At 41.5% G+C, this 17,830-nt stretch overlaps 1 protein-coding gene across 2 annotated transcripts in view; it reads right to left on the bottom strand.

Moving 5' to 3' along the window:
* LOC147635752 (Ankyrin repeat family protein) overlaps nt 1-9,658 on the bottom strand; it is a 49,996-nt gene extending 40,338 nt beyond the window's left edge. The window contains exon 1 of one of the 2 annotated variants that reach the window (XM_086803153.1): nt 9,487-9,658. In XM_086803153.1, coding sequence (XP_086659279.1) covers nt 9,487-9,573 — 87 coding nt within the window. In that variant the 5' untranslated portion in view covers nt 9,574-9,658. The remainder of the gene's footprint in view (nt 1-9,486) is intronic. The other variant, XM_086803154.1, reaches the window with a different exon arrangement.
* Between the last annotated feature and the right edge of the window lie 8,172 nt (nt 9,659-17,830).

Consider the following 17,830-nt stretch of genomic DNA (forward strand, 5'->3'; position numbering starts at 1 on the left):
CATAAGAGGTGCTCCCTTTATTCATTCTATCATATCATTCCTTGCCCTATTTGCTGGCTCTTGTACTCTGTAACCTCAAGCTAATAAAGCTCAGTTCTTGCTTGCAATCTTTCTCTCTCTCATGTTCATTGCTTCCGCTTGTGCACATTCTTTCACCATTCACGTCAAAGAGGAACTTTGGATTTGGAGCTTTCTCTCATTTTTTGGATTAGGCATCCATATGCACTCCAATTCTTGTGCACATATCTCTGAGCGTTGTTACCTCACTCAAGTATACATCATGTTTTTTGGGTATACTTTGGCAATCGCGTCTTTTATCTCGTCATATCCCATTGCCATGTGTGCACACTCTTGTTTTCTCTTGTGTTTCTTGTAAGCTTTGAGTGCACAAAAGTTCTCATCTAAGGGGGATTTCTGGTGCATTGCACCTCATACTGCTTTGGGCAATCCTCTTGTCACGTGCACCAATGCCCAGTGACACGCTGACAACATTAAAGCATCATTAGCAAGCATCTTTAGTAGATATGTGGCAACATTCAGGGCATGTGTTCAAGGGCCAAAAAGGCACCAATTTCAGCCGGCAAATTATATTTGGAATCCCCAGCATATAAAGTATTTTATGCATATTTTTGGGCATTTATTAGACAACTTCAGATTTGTCCTCTATAGAGCTGACCGACCAGCAGCCTAAAGCCATATAAAAGCAGTCGCATCATTCTCCATTATGCAGATTCAGTAAGCATTCATGGTGGTCTCTCCTCAACGTGAAGCGTTCCAGCCCACAGAGTCCACAGAGCATGTGTTTCAGCACCAAACGCAGCATCAACCAAATGGGCTCAGCTGTGCGTTTCTATCATTGGAGGTTCCGCAGCAGTAGATCTTCATCATCAGCACCAAGATTCTGAACGTCAGTAGATGCTTTTGCTTTTACTTGCATTAACCCTGCATAGCATATAGGGTTGCCTCAACATCTTCATATTAGCCTCCAACAAAGTCTAGAAGTCAATTCCACATTTAAGTCTAGAAGTCAGCCATGCATAAGCATCAGTTATCAAGCATTTGCATTTTGCTCTTGCAACAACAAGCAAACATGACCAATAGTGATATGTCTGGGGAAGGCATGTTGGATTATATCATCTCCAGAGGGTCTACATCACCTTTTTCATGCTTGTATTGGCCATTTATGAGGCCCTGCATTGGCATATCTTAGCAGAGATTATTCAGCATTTTTTTACCATTTTTTGGTATTTCAAGGCATTTTATGTAGCATTTTATGCTACTGCCATGCTGTCGGCGTGCTACAACTGGCCGATCAGCATCCTGGGGGAGTATATAAGGGCTGGCTCCCTTTCCCCCAATTTATCTCATTTTTCAGCATTGAGTTGAGGTCATTAGCAGCTGCTACTGCTTCTCACCATTATACAGCACCTACGAGCTTCCCTCGTGCTCAGATTTCAGCAATAAACATCAGTTTCCAGCATTTACAGGTCTTGTACCTGGGCCTACATCTGTGTTTTATATTTGCTTCACTTTCTTTCTTGGTATCAGAGAAAAACGCTGATTGTGAGCAGCAGAAAGCTGCGTTTTCTGTTTTGGAGCAAAGTCTTCGACAATTCGCTGCGTTTTCTACAGATTTCAGCATAGAAGGTGCTGCGTTTTCTTCCGGGAGCAGAGGCTTCCTCAAGAGTGCTGCGTTTTCTTCATCTGACACTTGGGACTGTTGCATTTCTAAATTTTCAACAAAGATTACTGATTTTTCTGATTGCTGAAGCCCTCTTCTAGGTGCTAAGGACAGGGAACTACATCTTGGAGAGATCTTCTTCCTCTCCTTTCAGTTTCCCACCCTCCCTCCCTTTCTTCTTGCTGTGCATAGCCTAAGAGGAGGACTTGCTGATTTTTTTCAGCCCCTTTCTTCAGAGAAGGTTTCTTGTCAGAGGACATGGCTTCACAAGATTTCTCTACTGCTGCTCCTTCTGTTGATTCTCCAGCACCATCATAGCCTGGATCCCCTGCTCCTGCCGCTCCACAAGTGGTTCCTATTCCCAATCTTTCCTCTCTGAGTTTCTCTCATCCAGGTCTTGCTCCCACCCCTACCCACATACCATCCTACAATCCTCCCCAAGTCAGTGACTCCATGAAGCTTACCGCAACCAACTATCATACTTGGTCTTTCTACACTCAGTTGTTGCTAGAAGGAGCCGGTGTGTGGATGGCTATCTCCACACCTCACTTGGTGGACCCTACTTTGAGAAGCATATTGGATGCTCGGGCTCGTCTTATCATCATCCATTGCATGACTCCATCCATACAGGCACAATTTGTCTCCTCCCGAAGTAATGCTCATCAGATGTAGACAAAGATTCAGAGGAGGTATAGAGAGTTTCGACAGTGAAGATTGCCAAATTGGAGTCAGATCTGGAGAAGCTTACCATCACTAAGTCAGATAACCTGATTGAGAAGATTGGAGAGTTTTCCCGTATCAAGCTGCAACTTGAGGAGTACGGGAGCACCATCAACAATCCCATCCATAAACGAGATTACCCTCACCAGTGCTTACCTCATCACCACTTCCACCAGCATCGGATGAGTCCTCTACTGTAGCTGGATCTTCTTCTTCACACTTTGAGAGGAAGGCTGGCCTACCTCGGTGGGTTCAGCAACTCTTTAGAGATTCTAGTCTCACTGATGCACAGCTCCATAACCATATCTCTACCACCACCCCTGGACCTCGCCGTTCATCTCAGGCTTCCACATCTCATCACACAATGAATTATGCTCTCATGAGTTCTCTCTAGGAGATTGATGAGCCTGAGAGTCCAGAGGAGGCTCTTTCACAGCCGCAGTGGCGGCAAGCCATGGAAGCAGAGATGGCTTCTATTGAGAGGAATAACACTTGGCCTTTGGTACCACGAACTTTACATCGTCGTGTTATTGGTGTGAAATGGATTTTCAAAGTCAAGTTTCATGCAGATGGTACTTTGGACAAATACAAAGCCCGTCTTGTTGCACGAGGATATGCTCAAAAGGCAGGTGAAGACTTTGATGAGACATTTGCTCCTACAGCCAGGTAACCACCATCAGGATTGTTTTGGGGCCCATGTTCCAGATGGATGTCAAATCCGCTTTTCTGAATGGAGATTTAGAGGAGAAAGTTTATGTTAAGCAGCCTCCTGGTTTTGTGATTAGGGACAAGACACCCATGTTTATCTTCTGCAGAAGGCTCTTTATGGTCTCAAACAGGCACCCCGTGCCTGGTATCAGAAGATTGATGCCTTCTTGTTATCTCTTGGCTTTGAGAGGGCATATGCTGCCAGCAATCTCTATGTGCTTCTTTCTGATGGAGATATTTGTGTCATTGTTTTGTATGTTGATGACCTCATTCTTTGTAGCTAAGATACTAAGTTGGTCACACAGGTTTAGTCCAAGCTTTCAAAGGCATTTGAGATGACTGATCTTGGCCTTCTACATTATTTTCTTGGGCTAGAGGTTTGGCAGAAAGATGACTCTATCTTCATTTCTCAGCAGAAGTATGTGAGGAAGCTACTCACACTTTATGGGTTGTCAGATTGTACAACTCTCTCTTTTCCCATGGATCCCAATGCCAAGTTATCCAGGGAGGATGATACACCCTTGGTGGATTCCACATAGTACCGGCAAATTGTTGGCTCATTGCTTTTACACCCGTCCAGACATCTCCTATGCTATGAGTGCCCTCAGCCAGTTCTCATCAACCGCTTGAAGGTCTCATTGGCAGGCAGCTTTGAGAGTTCTTCGTTATCTTCGAGGTACTTCAGATTATGGCATCACCTACTCGTGGTGTTGATTTGGTTGGCTTCATAGATTCTGATTGGGCAGGCTGTATTGATACTCGAAGGTCTACATCTGGATATTGCTTCATGCTTGGTTCTGGATTGGTTTCTTGGAAGTCTCAAAAGCAAAGGATTGTTTCTGCTTCTTCCATGGAGGCTGAGTATAAATCCTACCTTCTCTCCTCTAGTGAGGCACTTTGGATTCATTAGATTCTGGAGCATTTGTGTTGTGCCGACACTTCCTCGGTTACTATTTTCTCGGATTCTCAGAGCGCTATTGCTCTAGCACAAAATCCTGTGATACGGGGATGATCCAAGCATATTGAAATGCATTATCATTTTGTACGCGACTAGATCGAGTTGGGCCTTCTTCGACTGGCCTACTGTTCTACCAAGGACAATGTGGCTAATCTCTTCACCAAACCACTTCCAAGAGCTACTGTGAAGGTGTTACTTCAGCATGCTGGTATTGGACCGCCCCTCTGGCGCTGAAGAGGAGGTGTTGGATTATATCATCTCCAGAGGGTCTACATCACTTTTTTCATGCTTGTATCGGCCATTTATGAGGCCCTGCATTCGCATATCTTAGCAAAGATTATTCAGCATTTTTTAACCATTTTTTGGTATTTTTAGGCATTTTATGTAGCATTTTATGCTACTGCCATGCTATCGGCCTGCTACAGCTGGCCGACCACCATCCTAGGGGAGTATATAAGGACTGGCTCCCTTTCCCCCAATTTATCTCATTTTTCAGCATTCAATTGAGGTCATTAGCAACTGCTACTGCATCTCGTACAGCACCTATGGGCTTCCCTCGTGCTCAGATTTCAGCAATATACATCAGTTTCTAGCATTTACAGGTCTTGTGCCTGGGCCTACATCTATGTTTTATATTTGCTTCACTTTCTTTCTAGGCCGACATCCATCGTCAAAGGGGAAAGTGGAGTTTTGTGCTTTTCGTGGGAACAGGGAGTTCTCTTCAGCATTCGCCATCATTCAGTACATGGCACAAGAAGTGGCTCCACATCTGCCCCCGAGGGTGCAGAGATTCACGATTCTCAGAGATGGTCAGAGATTCACGATTCTCAGAGATGGTGTGTGAAGGTTTTCGTCAGGTAAACTCATTGGGAAGTTGCGTTTATAAGTGGTTTTGAGGCAGTTCTTGCGTTTATAAGTGGTTTTGAGGCAGTTCTTGCACCAGTCAGTTTCCGACAATATCCACAGTCTTGGCTTAGGTATCATTATCCTCAAGCATCTTTAGTAGATATGTGACAACATTCAGGGCATGTGTTCAGGGGCCAAAAAGCCACCAGTTTCAGCCGGCATATTATATTTGGAATGCCCAACATATAAAGTTATTTTTGGGCATTTATTGGACGACTTCAGATTTGTCCTCTGTAGAGCTGGCTGACCAGCAACTTGAAGCGATATAAAAGCAGACACATCATTCTCCATTAACCGGATTCAGTAAGCAATCATTGTGGTGGTCTCTCCTCAGCCTAAAGCATTCCAACCCACAAAGTCCACAGAGCATGTGCCTTTCAACACCAAACTCAGCATCAACCAAAGGGGCTTGGTTGTGCGTTTCTATCATTGGAGGTGTCATGTGCATCATAGATGCCATGGACATTTTCAGGGCTAAATCCAGAAGGGGCAGCCAGATAAAGAGTATGAACCAGGTAGAGTCAGGATGATGGAGCACAAAGCACTTTTGGCAATGTAGGTTGGAGCAAGGCATGGAAAAACTTGGAAGAGGCTGTCGGCTGCAAGACAAGGGGGCTGTCGGCTGAACAAGTGGAGTCGGCTATACCTGGTAAAGGCGGCTGCAAGCGCTCAACATTTTAATGAAGATTAATGCCAGTCGGCCAGCTCCTCCAATCATTCAAGAGACTATAAATAGCCTAAGATGCTCATTGTGTTAGCCATTCAACTCCTTTTTGAGTTGGGTCTAGGCATAGGACTAGAGTTAGGGTTTTCTACCTTTTCCAGAAGGCAGCCCATGGCTGCAAGGATTCATGTACCTTTTTGTACCATATCAATATACTGAATTTCCAACACTTCTCTCTCTCTCTACTCTCTCTCTATATCTGCGTTTTGCATCAGATGTTTTCCAAGAGCGTTTAGGGCTGAAAGAAGACTCCTAGAGCTTCCCCGTGTTACATTGGTATCAGAGCATCAGGCTCAGCAAAGCTAAACACTGATTCAGTCCCAGATGATGGTGTACAGGTCCAAGGTACAGGAAAGTACACGGATTCAAAGCCCAAGGCAAGGAACACAGATCGAGAAGAACTCCCAGGAGGTTTGTTGGTGGTGTTCCACAGTGCCAGAGGGGATGCCAGTCCTGTGAGCCAGATAGGTTCTCGGGCAACGGTTCCAAGGGAGGTTTATCCTCCAAGGGTGATGTGAGGGTGCCAGACTCATTTCTCAGGAAAGAAGACCAAGACGGTGTTCAGAGTCAGGGCAGGAACGGATTGTGGACTAGAGGAAAACAGATGCATAGATCTTCGTCAGAGACAGAGTGGTTTGGAGAATAGGCCGGGTTTTCAGAGAAAAAGGGTTGCAAGGGATGGAAGATGACAGAGGGACTTCAAGAAAAGATTGGGATGATGACAGTCATCCAAGAGCAGGTTGGATTCCCGTCATCAAGTTTAGCAGAGGGGGATGTCATGTGCATCATAGATGCCATGGACATTTTCAGGGCCAAATCCAGAAGAAGCAGCCAGATAAAGAGTATGAACCAGGTAGAGTCAGGATGATGGAGCACAGAGCACTTTTGGCAGTGTAGGTTGGAGCAAGGCATGGAAAAACTTGGAAGAGGCTGTCGGCTGCAAGACAAGGGGGCTGTCGGCTGAACAAGTGGAGTCGGCTATACCTGGTAAAGGAGGCTGCAAGCGCTCAACATTTTAATGAAGATTAATGCCAGTCGGCCAGCTCCTCCAATCATTCAAGAGACTATAAATAGCCTAAGATGCTCATTGTGTTAGCCATTCAACTCCTTTTTGAGTTGGGTCTAGGCATAGGACTAGAGTTAGGGTTTTCTACCTTTTCCAGAAGGCAGCCCATGGCTGCAAGGATTCATGTACCTTTTTGTACCATATCAATATACTGAATTTCCAACACTTCTCTCTCTCTCTACTCTCTCTCTATATTTGCGTTTTGCATCAGATGTTTTCCAAGAGTGTTTAGGGCTGAAAGAAGACTCCCAGAGCTTCCACATGTTACAGGAGGTTCCGCAACAGTAGATCTTCATCATCAGCATCAAGGCAACATTTACAGCACCCATGCATGGCCTTCAGTTAGCAGCATCAACATTCATCATCAGAACGCTCACATGGCAGATAGTCTACATTAGCCTCATCATCATAATCAGCACGCATATCAGATTTATGTATAGATCTCATTGAGATCTCAGTTGTGCTTCCGCATTCATTTAATTTAGCTCCATTGCATTGCATCTATCTCTCTCAAAGTCGGATCCACTTCTCTCATCTCTCTACTCCCTACTCTCTTGTTATCTATCTTGTGAGTAATTGAGTAATAAGTACAGTCATTCAATAGGCTGATACATGGTTACAACAATCAACAATCTTAGCATGTCCCACCTGTATTGTGAGAATGTCACAAAGAGCACCAGTATCTGACCTTTCTGGGTTAAGTGGATTCACAACAACTAAAGACAGCCTTGACGGTCCCAACTACTCAGTGAAGTTTCATGATGAAGAATCTTTTGATAGCCAAGGGACTGTGGGAGATTGTTATGGGGCAAGAGCCTCGTCTTGTAACATAAACCACAATAGGAAGAGGGACTCAAGTGGTGGCTGGTACTCCAGCACAGCCGCCTCCACTCACTGAAGATCAAAGACGGTGGGATGTTTGTGATACCCAAGCAATGGCCATGATCGCTCTTTCAGTGAAGCGATCTATTATTCCTCACATACGATCTTACAGCTCGAGCTGTGTGGTCCTTGAGACCATGTTCCAGTCCCATAATGAAGCACGAGTCATGTACTTGATGCAAGAGCTCGACAACCTGACCATGAATGAGGATGATTCCATTGCAGATCACCTTCCCAAGGTAACAAACCTAAAAGAGCAACTACTGAATATAGATGAGATAGTTGATAACAAGAAATTGGTCACCACCATTCTTAGTTCCTTACCTGAGTCCTATCAAAGTTTTCACGCTTCTCTAAAACTTTTATTGAGAGGAGGAGGAGGCAATCCTATATCCTTTGAGGACTTCTCCATGAGGAGCAGCAAGCAAGAATAGATCTAGGGGTGATGCAAGCACAGGAGACCACGCCTTCTTCTCTAGTGACAAAGGCAAAGTGAACTCGTCATAGGGTGACACTTAGAAGAAGAAAGGAAAGTGTCATTACTGCCACAAGCCATGGCACCACATTGAAGAGTGTCGGAGAAGACTTGTAAAATGAAGAACGTGCAAACTCTGCTACTTCTGCCTCCGACAACAAGAAGCAACAGCCATATGAAAAAGCAAACATAGTCCATGATGAGTGGGCTTTTAGCCAAATTCTCACTATGGGGGGAAATGTTAAATATTAATAGTGATTAATGTGGGAATAAATAAGTGCTAAGTGGTTGTGTAAACTAGCACTCTAGTGTGGGTAAGTTTAATGTTTAAATAATTCCAATGTGTGAAAAACCACTGGTGTGTGTAAGTTCTTTGTGTGGGAACTTAAAAGGTTCTTATGTAAGCAATGATGTGTGGCAAAGTGACACCTATTAGGGACACTTGGCATCATAGTTTGACATGCGGTATATGTGGTGGCAGCATATGTATGCACCTTGTAAAGGGGGGGGTCTCTCCTATAAAATGACCACTATTATAACGATTAAGTGTGCCTAATCTTTCAGTTTATCTCATGCCCCCCTCTTGCTAATCACTCTTGTAAACCTTGCGATAACTCTAATACCCAACAATTTAGCTATACTGCTGGTGTAACTCTGCATTGAACTACTAGAACCCACTAACTGCACAGTAAAATTAGGTGATGATACAACCTTCACTGTAAAAGTCACTGGATTTATCCCTAGTGGGGAGCTAAATTCATGAAGATGATGCAAACGGGACCTTCACATTCAATTCAGGTTATGCTCACTATAATAGGACCTAGTTGACCCACTTATCTCCACGATAAAATGGCTTGATTAACCCACTACCTCACTAATGAATGGCTTGATTTACCCACCAGATGAGCACTGTAGAAAGGCTTGATTATCCCACTAATGGGCACAGTAGAAGAGCTTGATTAACTCACTAATGGACTCTCTAAAAACATATTCATTAACCCACTAATGAGCACTACAAGAGGGTTTGATTCGCCCACTAATTAGCACTAAATACACGAAGATCAGCTTAGAAGAGGCACCATAAAAGGTCTTTATCAACCCACTAATCTCCAATGGGTACTGTAGGAGGGCTTGAATAACCCGATGGTTTCCACTACTTATCGGCACTCTAGAAGGCTTGATTGACCCAATATTGGGCGTTGCAGAAGGGCTTACTAATCTGCACTAATGGGAACTGTTGATTTACCAGTGATGGGAAAAACATTCTCAAAAATCAGCTTTATCTACTGCGGAGAAATCTAGCATTAAAAATTATTAACGCATGCGATCAGAACGATGGGAGTTTTTTTTCTAGCTGTGTGCTTACGCGGCGTCGAAAAGTGGAGAAGGCGGAGCCGCAGACGGCACAGTGGGCGGCTTCTTGAAATACAGGGGGAGCGTCCTCCATAGCCATTCCAACAACAGTAGTAGCAGCAAGGCCTCTGACAAATTGTCTGTAGTCTATAATAAAGATATCTCACTCGTAGACTTTATAGAAGTCTTGAAAACTTTATACGAGTTGAGTAGGAACCAGTAATAAACCGCGGCATAAAGTTTTGCGCATACGTGTGTATGCATCTATGCATGTGTGTGAGTGAATGTGTGTATATATGTTTTTATGTAGGGTATGTATGTGTGTGTGTATGTGTCAATATACAACGCTCTCACATAGACACATATCGTGTGTGATGTGTCTATATGCGACTCTTTCACATACACATATTTATGTGTCTTTCCCTCTCATATATTGTCTCTCCCTCTCATATATTCTCTTTATGTCTATCGTCACATGCGAACACAACTCTCTCTCTCTCTCACATACGCGTGTACTTTTTTCTCACATGCACTCTCTCACACATACACGTGTTCTCTCTCTTTTTCACATGCATTCTCTTTATGTCTCTTGTCACGTGCATAGACACAACCCTCTGTCACACACCTCTTCTTACACCCGTCTCGCATTCTCTCTCTCTCTCTCTCTCTCTCTCTCTCTCTCTCTCTCTTACACACACGCACATATATACACATACCCTCCACATGCACGTGTGTGGCTGTGTACGTGTACATATGTGTGTGTAAAAGTGTTTATATATAATATTATTATATATTTATTATGTGTGTGTGTGTGTGTGTGTGTGTCTTTAATGTTCTTATTTACACTTATGTATTTTATATATATAACATTATATTATAATATATTAGTATAGATTTAATATATTTATTTATTTAATATCCTTACTTATTATATATTTACATATTGCTATTATATATATTTATATTTTATACTTATATATTATATATCTTTATACTTTGTATTATATTATTTATTTAAATTTTATTCTCTCAACATATCTTTGCACTCTTCTCTCTCTCTCTCTCTCTCCCCTTCCTCAATATGTGGCTTCCACCCTGTCTCTCTCTCTCTCTCTCTCTCTCTCTCTCTCTCTCCCCCACACCCCCTACCCCAACACTTGGCCCTCTTCCAAATGCCACTTGTCCCCTCCCAATAGATAGTATAGATATAGATAGATATATTACACACACATATATATATGTATATGTATATATTAATATATACATATACATATATATACATACATACATATATATTTTTTATTTAATTTAATTTATATTTACATTTTATTAAAATCTACTTTTACTCTCTCTCTCTCTCTCTCTCTCTCTCTCTCTCTCTCTCTCTCTCACACACACACACACATGCACCCTCTCTCTTTCTCTCTCTCTTGTACACACATACACACACACATGTACACGCTCACACATGCATTAATGCAAATGCACACTCTCTTCCCCTACACACATGTACACGCCCACACATACACTAATGCAAGTGGCAATCATCTGAGAAAAAGGCTAAATTTGAATACTATTATGATGCCATTAATGCTTATTTTTGGTCATTCTACACACAAGGAGAGGACAACACTCAAGCACACATAAGCACAGCAATGCCACCCCATGCATGTAGGAGTATAGCATGTCTTTGGACAAGATCGCGCAAGCTTGAGATTGAAAGAGGAGCATGGTAGAAGGTGCCAAGGCAGGAAAGAATCTGCAAATTTTGTGACGTGAAGGCCATGGAGATAGAAGAGCATATGGTCATGGTTTGTCCTTGATATACACATATTCGAGGCGATTTCAACAAACTCCTTGAAGGCCACACACAGCTGCCACCACCACAAGTATTTCTTACAGCCACACCCACTGTTTTGGGGGCATTCATCACTCGACTCTTCAAACATAGAGAGGAGCTTGAGTCACATTATGCCACACACTAGCTTGGTAATAAAAGGAGACTTTTTTTTTGTCTTGTACTAGTTTGTTGGTCCCATGGGTCATATTTGGCCCCCAATGTGAACGATAATACAATCTTCTTCTTCTTCTTCTTCTCTCACATAGAAATTCTCTCTCTCTCTCTCTCTCTCTCTCTCTCTCTCTCTCTCTCTCTCTCTCTCTCTCTCTCTCTCTCTCGTAGTGTGTGTGTGTGTGTGTGTGTAATAAAAGAGGACCCTCGCACGACCTTTCTGCCACCCACAAGTGGGGCAGATTGGCTAGTGCGAGGGCCCTTATAAAGGCCATGATCCACTCGAGTTCAAGTCCCACCGTTGGTCGTATATGCCCTCGCGTTGCATTCTACCAACATTAATACCTCTCTCTCTCTCTCTCTCTCTCTCTCTCTCTCACACACACACACACACACACACACATGCACGCATACACACTTTTTCTCTCTCTTTGTCACACACACACACATCAATAAATTTACACACGTATAATTTTAGTTAATTAAAATTATAGTTCTCTCACATACAAATAAATTTACACACATATATAATTTTAATTAATTAAATTTTAATGGTGGGGATGCGTGGTGAGGTGTGCTCACTCTCAAATAAATGGTGGGGATGCATAGTGAGGTGTCCTCACTCTCAAATAAATGCATCTTACATGTAATGTCCACACACAGCTGCCACAAGTATTGCTTACACAGCCACACCCACTATTTCGGGGACATTCATCACTCGACTCTTCAAACATAGAGAGGAGCTTGAGTCACATTATGCCACACACTAGCTTGCTAGTTTTACCCTTCATAGTAACAGAGGGAGACTTTTCTTTTGTCTTGTACTAGTTTGTTGGTCTCATGGGTCATATTTGGCCCCCAGTGGACGATAATACAATCTTCATCTTCATCTCTCTCTCTCTCTCTCTCTCTCTCTCTCTCTCTCTCTCTCTCTCTCTCTCTCTCTCTCTCTCTCTCACACACACACACACACACATTCAACCTAGAGACCCCCGCCCATGCCCACGCCACCATAAGAGGATCAAGGCCATACTCTTACTACACCATCATAGGACTCCCTCACACTTAGCTTTATCATAGGACTCCCTCACACTTAGCTTTATCACTCTGAGTATCATAGGACTCCCTCACACTTAGCTTTATCATAGGACTCCCTCACACTTAGCTTTATCACTCTGAGTATCATGTTACAGCGTTCCATGCCCACGCCACCATAAGAGGATCAAGGCCATACTCTTACTACACCATCACAGGACTCCCTCACACTTAGCTTTATCACTCTGAGTATCATGTTACAGCGTCCCATGCAAGATGTCTTAGGATGATATCCGAGCCTTATGCTCTTTGTACATGGATCAATCCTAGTATTTCAACTTTAGCATTTTACCTTTGTTAGTTTCTTTCATTTTAGTATCCACGATGATGTATTCCATGGACATGATATAATCCTTTTGGTCTCATAGGTCATTTTGGCCTTTCGTGGACATGAATATAACTCTCTCTCTCTCTCTCTCTCTCTCTCTCACACACACACACACACATATGTACACACCCACACATGCACTAATGAAAAGGTACAATTTCCTCTCCCCACACACACACTCTTAGACATAATCCTCTCTCTCTCTCTCTCTCTCTCTCTCTCTCTCTCTCACACACACACACACACACACACATATAAATATATATTATATATAATATTATTTTTTAATTATATTTAAACACATATACCCATGTACACAAAATTTTAATTAATATTAAATTTTAGTGTGGTGAGGTGTGCTCGCTCTTAAATAAGTGCATCTTACATACACAATGTCTTTTGTCTTTTCTTTGCAATCAGAGAGAAGGAGAGAGATACCTACACATCGAAGCTCACCTTTTAAGAGGGAGGCACCTATTTTTTCTCTCAAGAAAATCATTAGGTAAGAAGGGAAAGCTCTCCTTTTAAAAATCAAAATGACATAAGATGAGAAAAGCCAATTTTAAGAAAGAGACCTTGAATCTCTCCCATTTCTCCCTTGGCTCACTCCCTCCTCTCCTTTGGCCACTTGGAAGGGGAGATTATCAATGCAAACCCCTCTTTTAGGCATTGTGACCCAAGACAAAGGGAAAGGGCCTAAAAGTCAATTTAGAGTAGAAATGTTGATTGCTCCAAACTTTAATGGGAACACCATTGGGTCTAGTGTGGGGTGAGAAACAAGTAACATTCACTCTACCATTTATGGGGACTATTACTCCAGATGTGGGAAGAGTTGTAGAGGCTATAGTGAGAAGCCGGATGACCATAATGAGTGAGAAAAATTGCTTGACATAAGAGTTTAAGAATATAATTCATAAGATTCTCCCAACCCTTGTTCTGCTCCTCTATCCTTATGGATCTATGAACATCTTGAGGCACATCTAGAGGTTCTTCTCCATCCAGAAGTTGCTTATACCACTTAGGGAACGACTTACCATTTTATGACAAAGCATGCTCTAGGTCTTCATTTTCTAATGTAGGTGGAGATTGTGATGCTTTTTCAATTTCTTTGTTATGAAATGAAGAAGAGTATATATTGAGATGTTCATACATCTAGACTATCAAGAATTGGTGGCAAATGCTTAACTAGCTTATCTCTCTACATCTTTAAATGTCTATATATTGAGATGTTCATATCTTTCATGCCATAGTTTACTGTTATCCAAATTGCCATGACCTAACGTCGAGAAATTAGATGTACCATGATCTCATCTCTCACAAGCTTGACCAATCCTTACGATTGGTCATGTGCTTAGAAGTCATGAGATGATCCAAGACTCATCATGTGCTTAAAAGTCATGAGATGATCCAAGACTCATCATGTGCTACTACTTTGGCTATTCCAATACACACCCTTCAATGGCAAACAACTCTATTTCTATAAAATGATGACTTTATTCTTTCTTGGTTTTGAGAGTGTCATCGTTCTCGGCATGTGCCTACTTTTTCATGTATTTGGCTATGTGCTATAAAAATCATCACGTGCTACTACTTTGGCTATTTCACTACACACTTCTTCATATTCCACTACACACTTCTTCCCAACAAATAACTCTATTTCTACAACATCCTTCTTATTTGTGTTAGTGAAAGCCTCGTTCACCACCATCATGACTTACATTCACATTTTCTCATCCTGAAGTTATGAACTAAACTCCTTAAAGGTGACATGAATCGGTCTCACACCAACTTTCAAAGATTTGATATAATTGCCATATTTAGGTGGCAATACCCTAAGATAGTGACAAGTGTTAGAGTGGAGATCAAAGTACTAATACACACATAGATACTACCCGATCTTGTTTATGTAACCTACACATAAAATCTGGGTGTGCATCACTCTCATAACCTAGGCTGCATCATGTATACTTTTCCTTACAAATCACCATGCAAGATAGCATTCTTTACATATAAGGCTTTGTGTAACCTTCACACAAAATCTGGGTGTGCATCACTCATAACCTATTGGTTGCATCATGTATAACTCTTATGTGGCAAATCACCATGCAAGAAAGCATTCTTTACATCTACTTGATGTAAAGACCAACCCTTTGCTCTACAGCCATAGCAATGACATCTCTCATGGTTTAACATTCTCGGCTAAATGTCTCCTCATAGTCAATGCCATAGGTCTGCACATAGGTCTACACATAGATGTGCACATAACCCTTGCCTTATACCTGCCCATCTAAGTTATGCTTGACCTTATACCTACACATAACCCTTGCCTTATACCTACTCACTGATCCATCTAAGTTATGCTTAACCTTATACACCCACTTACGTCCAATTGCCTTCTTTCCTTAGGTAAAGGCACTAACTCCCACGCTCCATTTGCATCTAGTGCTACTATCTCCTTATTCATAGAATCTTTCCATTTTTTATTTCCAAGTGCCTACTTAAAACAAGTGGGTTCCAAATCCTATATTGCTTTAATCATGTAAGCATAATGATGGGCTATATATTGTCATATCTTAACATGTTATCAGGGTATCTAACCCTCGTAGACTTGGGTACACCTGGATCACTACCAGATATCCTCAAAATATCCTTGGTTCTCCTTACACTAGGAGTAATTGATGGAATGCCAAGCTCCTCATCAAAGCGATTCTTGGAGCCACTAGAGTCACCATCCACATATGAGTAACCTATTGACAGATGAGGCACAAACAATTGATCTACCTTTTCCTTCCCCTTGGGTGATACATGTGTACCTACATCTGTCTCCTCAACCTACCTGACCATGGATTAACACTAGGACCCATGCTAGAGTACTCTCTAGGTTCTACATGTGAGATAACATCATTACTTCTTACATCTATATCTTATGTTGCCTTCATTGGTGCATACTAGCTACTCATCTCATCAAAGATTACATCTTTGCTTACTCGCATCTCACAAGTGGTAGGCTACTCATCTCATCAAAGATTACATCTTTGCTTACTTGCATCTCACAAGTGGTAGGGTTATAACATTTATAACCTTTTTGCTGCAAAGCATAATCAATGAAGATGAATTTCTCTACCTTTGGATCTAACTTTATTCTCACTTCATTCCGAAACATGCACATATGCAATACATCCAAATGATTTTAAGTGAGACATATTTGGCTTTATGCCTATAAACTTGTGTTCAAGTGTCATACCAATAGCTACAACAGTGGGGGATTATGTTCATAATGTAAACAGTAGTTGTTACTGCTGATTCTACCTAAGAATAATGTGGCATATTCTTTTTAGACATGAAGGCATGTGCCACTTGTGCAATGTGCCTATTTTTTCCTTTTGCAACATCGTTCTATTGTGGGGAGTGTATCTGCATATGAATTGTCTCTTAATTCCTTGCTTTCTCAAGAATCATTGAACTTATTAGAGAAATACTCTCCCCCTCATCTGATCATAGGCATTTTATTTGCATGCCTTTTTCCTTCTTGACCAAGGCTTTAAATCTCTAAAAATAAGCAAATACCTCACTTTTCTCCTTCATGAAATAAACCCACACTTTCCTAGTGTGATCATTAATAAGTGTTATTTGTAAATGTTGCAGTTTTTGTTGGTCCCCACATATCCAACTATATAACATCCAATGGCCTTGTATTGACATGCTTTTCATGCAAGAAAGCATGTTTGGCGTGCTTACCAAGTGCTTCTTCACAAACTTTGTGCATATACCATCAACCTTGAACTTTGGTAAACCTGCAAAAATAATATTTTGGACCTACATATATTTTAGCCTTATTGTATATTCACGTGACCAATGCACTTGTGCCATATATCAATATTTGCAAATGACATATATCCCATGCATAAACATGGCTGCCTTTACCTCATGCATATTCACATCTAAAGTAAACATCCTACTATTTCTATAGTAGTGATTTTTTAATTCTTTCACAAAACATACTTGAGGATTAAGCTTAAAGACCCTGCTTAACCATCTATCCAATAGAAACTAGGTTCTTTATAATATTTAGAACATGAAGTAAATCTACAAAGTACATGAAGTACTTTATTTTGTCATCCTAGATAGACAATGGAATTTTACCAATATACGCAATGGATGTGTAGTATCATCACTTGTTTCTACATATGATAACCTAGTTTTTCTATTTTTTGCATATCTTTAAACCACTCACCATGACTGGTCATGTGGTTAAACATGCCAGAATCCACATACCAAACATATCTCTCTTATTGTGGAGCTGAGCATATGCTACATCACAAACAGCTACCGACTTCTCACCACCCTATTTATTTGGTGATGCATAGTTGGCTCGTTTTGTAACTTGCCACTTTTGACATCATTCTACTTTTTATAGAAGTCCTTTATTATGTGCCGTGGTTTGCCATAGTAATAGCACTCTATGCTATTTGTATTTTGATTTCTTTACCAACCACCTTGGCCCCTCTACTGGCTCCCCCTACATCTAGAGTGGCCTCTTCCACCTGTTTGTACATTTGATTCTTGTTGTTGTTACTACAAATCGGCCTCCACCTTGTATTCTTAATGATGGTCTCCCTCAGCTTCTAGATGATGATCTCCCTCTGTCTCTACATGTATCTAAGTAGAAGGCCTTTCATTTGAATTTTTAGAGGATGAACCTCCCCCAATATTTATCTGCTCACAAATGAGAAGAGCAATCAATTCTTGAAAATCGAGAAAGTCCTCTAAGACTCTAATGGAGGTCTGAAACTCATTGTATTCCTTGCTAAGACCATTCAAGGTCACAAAAACCATATCATCATCATCTTTGGTAATCCAATAGAAGTAAGAGCATCTATAGGCCCTTTAACCTTCCTGAGTAATCATTTATACTCAATTTTC

Source organism: Cibotium barometz, chromosome 9 (assembly GCF_041138505.1).
Source record: "Cibotium barometz isolate CiBa-2024 chromosome 9, ASM4113850v1, whole genome shotgun sequence".
Taxonomy (NCBI): domain Eukaryota; kingdom Viridiplantae; phylum Streptophyta; class Polypodiopsida; order Cyatheales; family Cibotiaceae; genus Cibotium; species Cibotium barometz.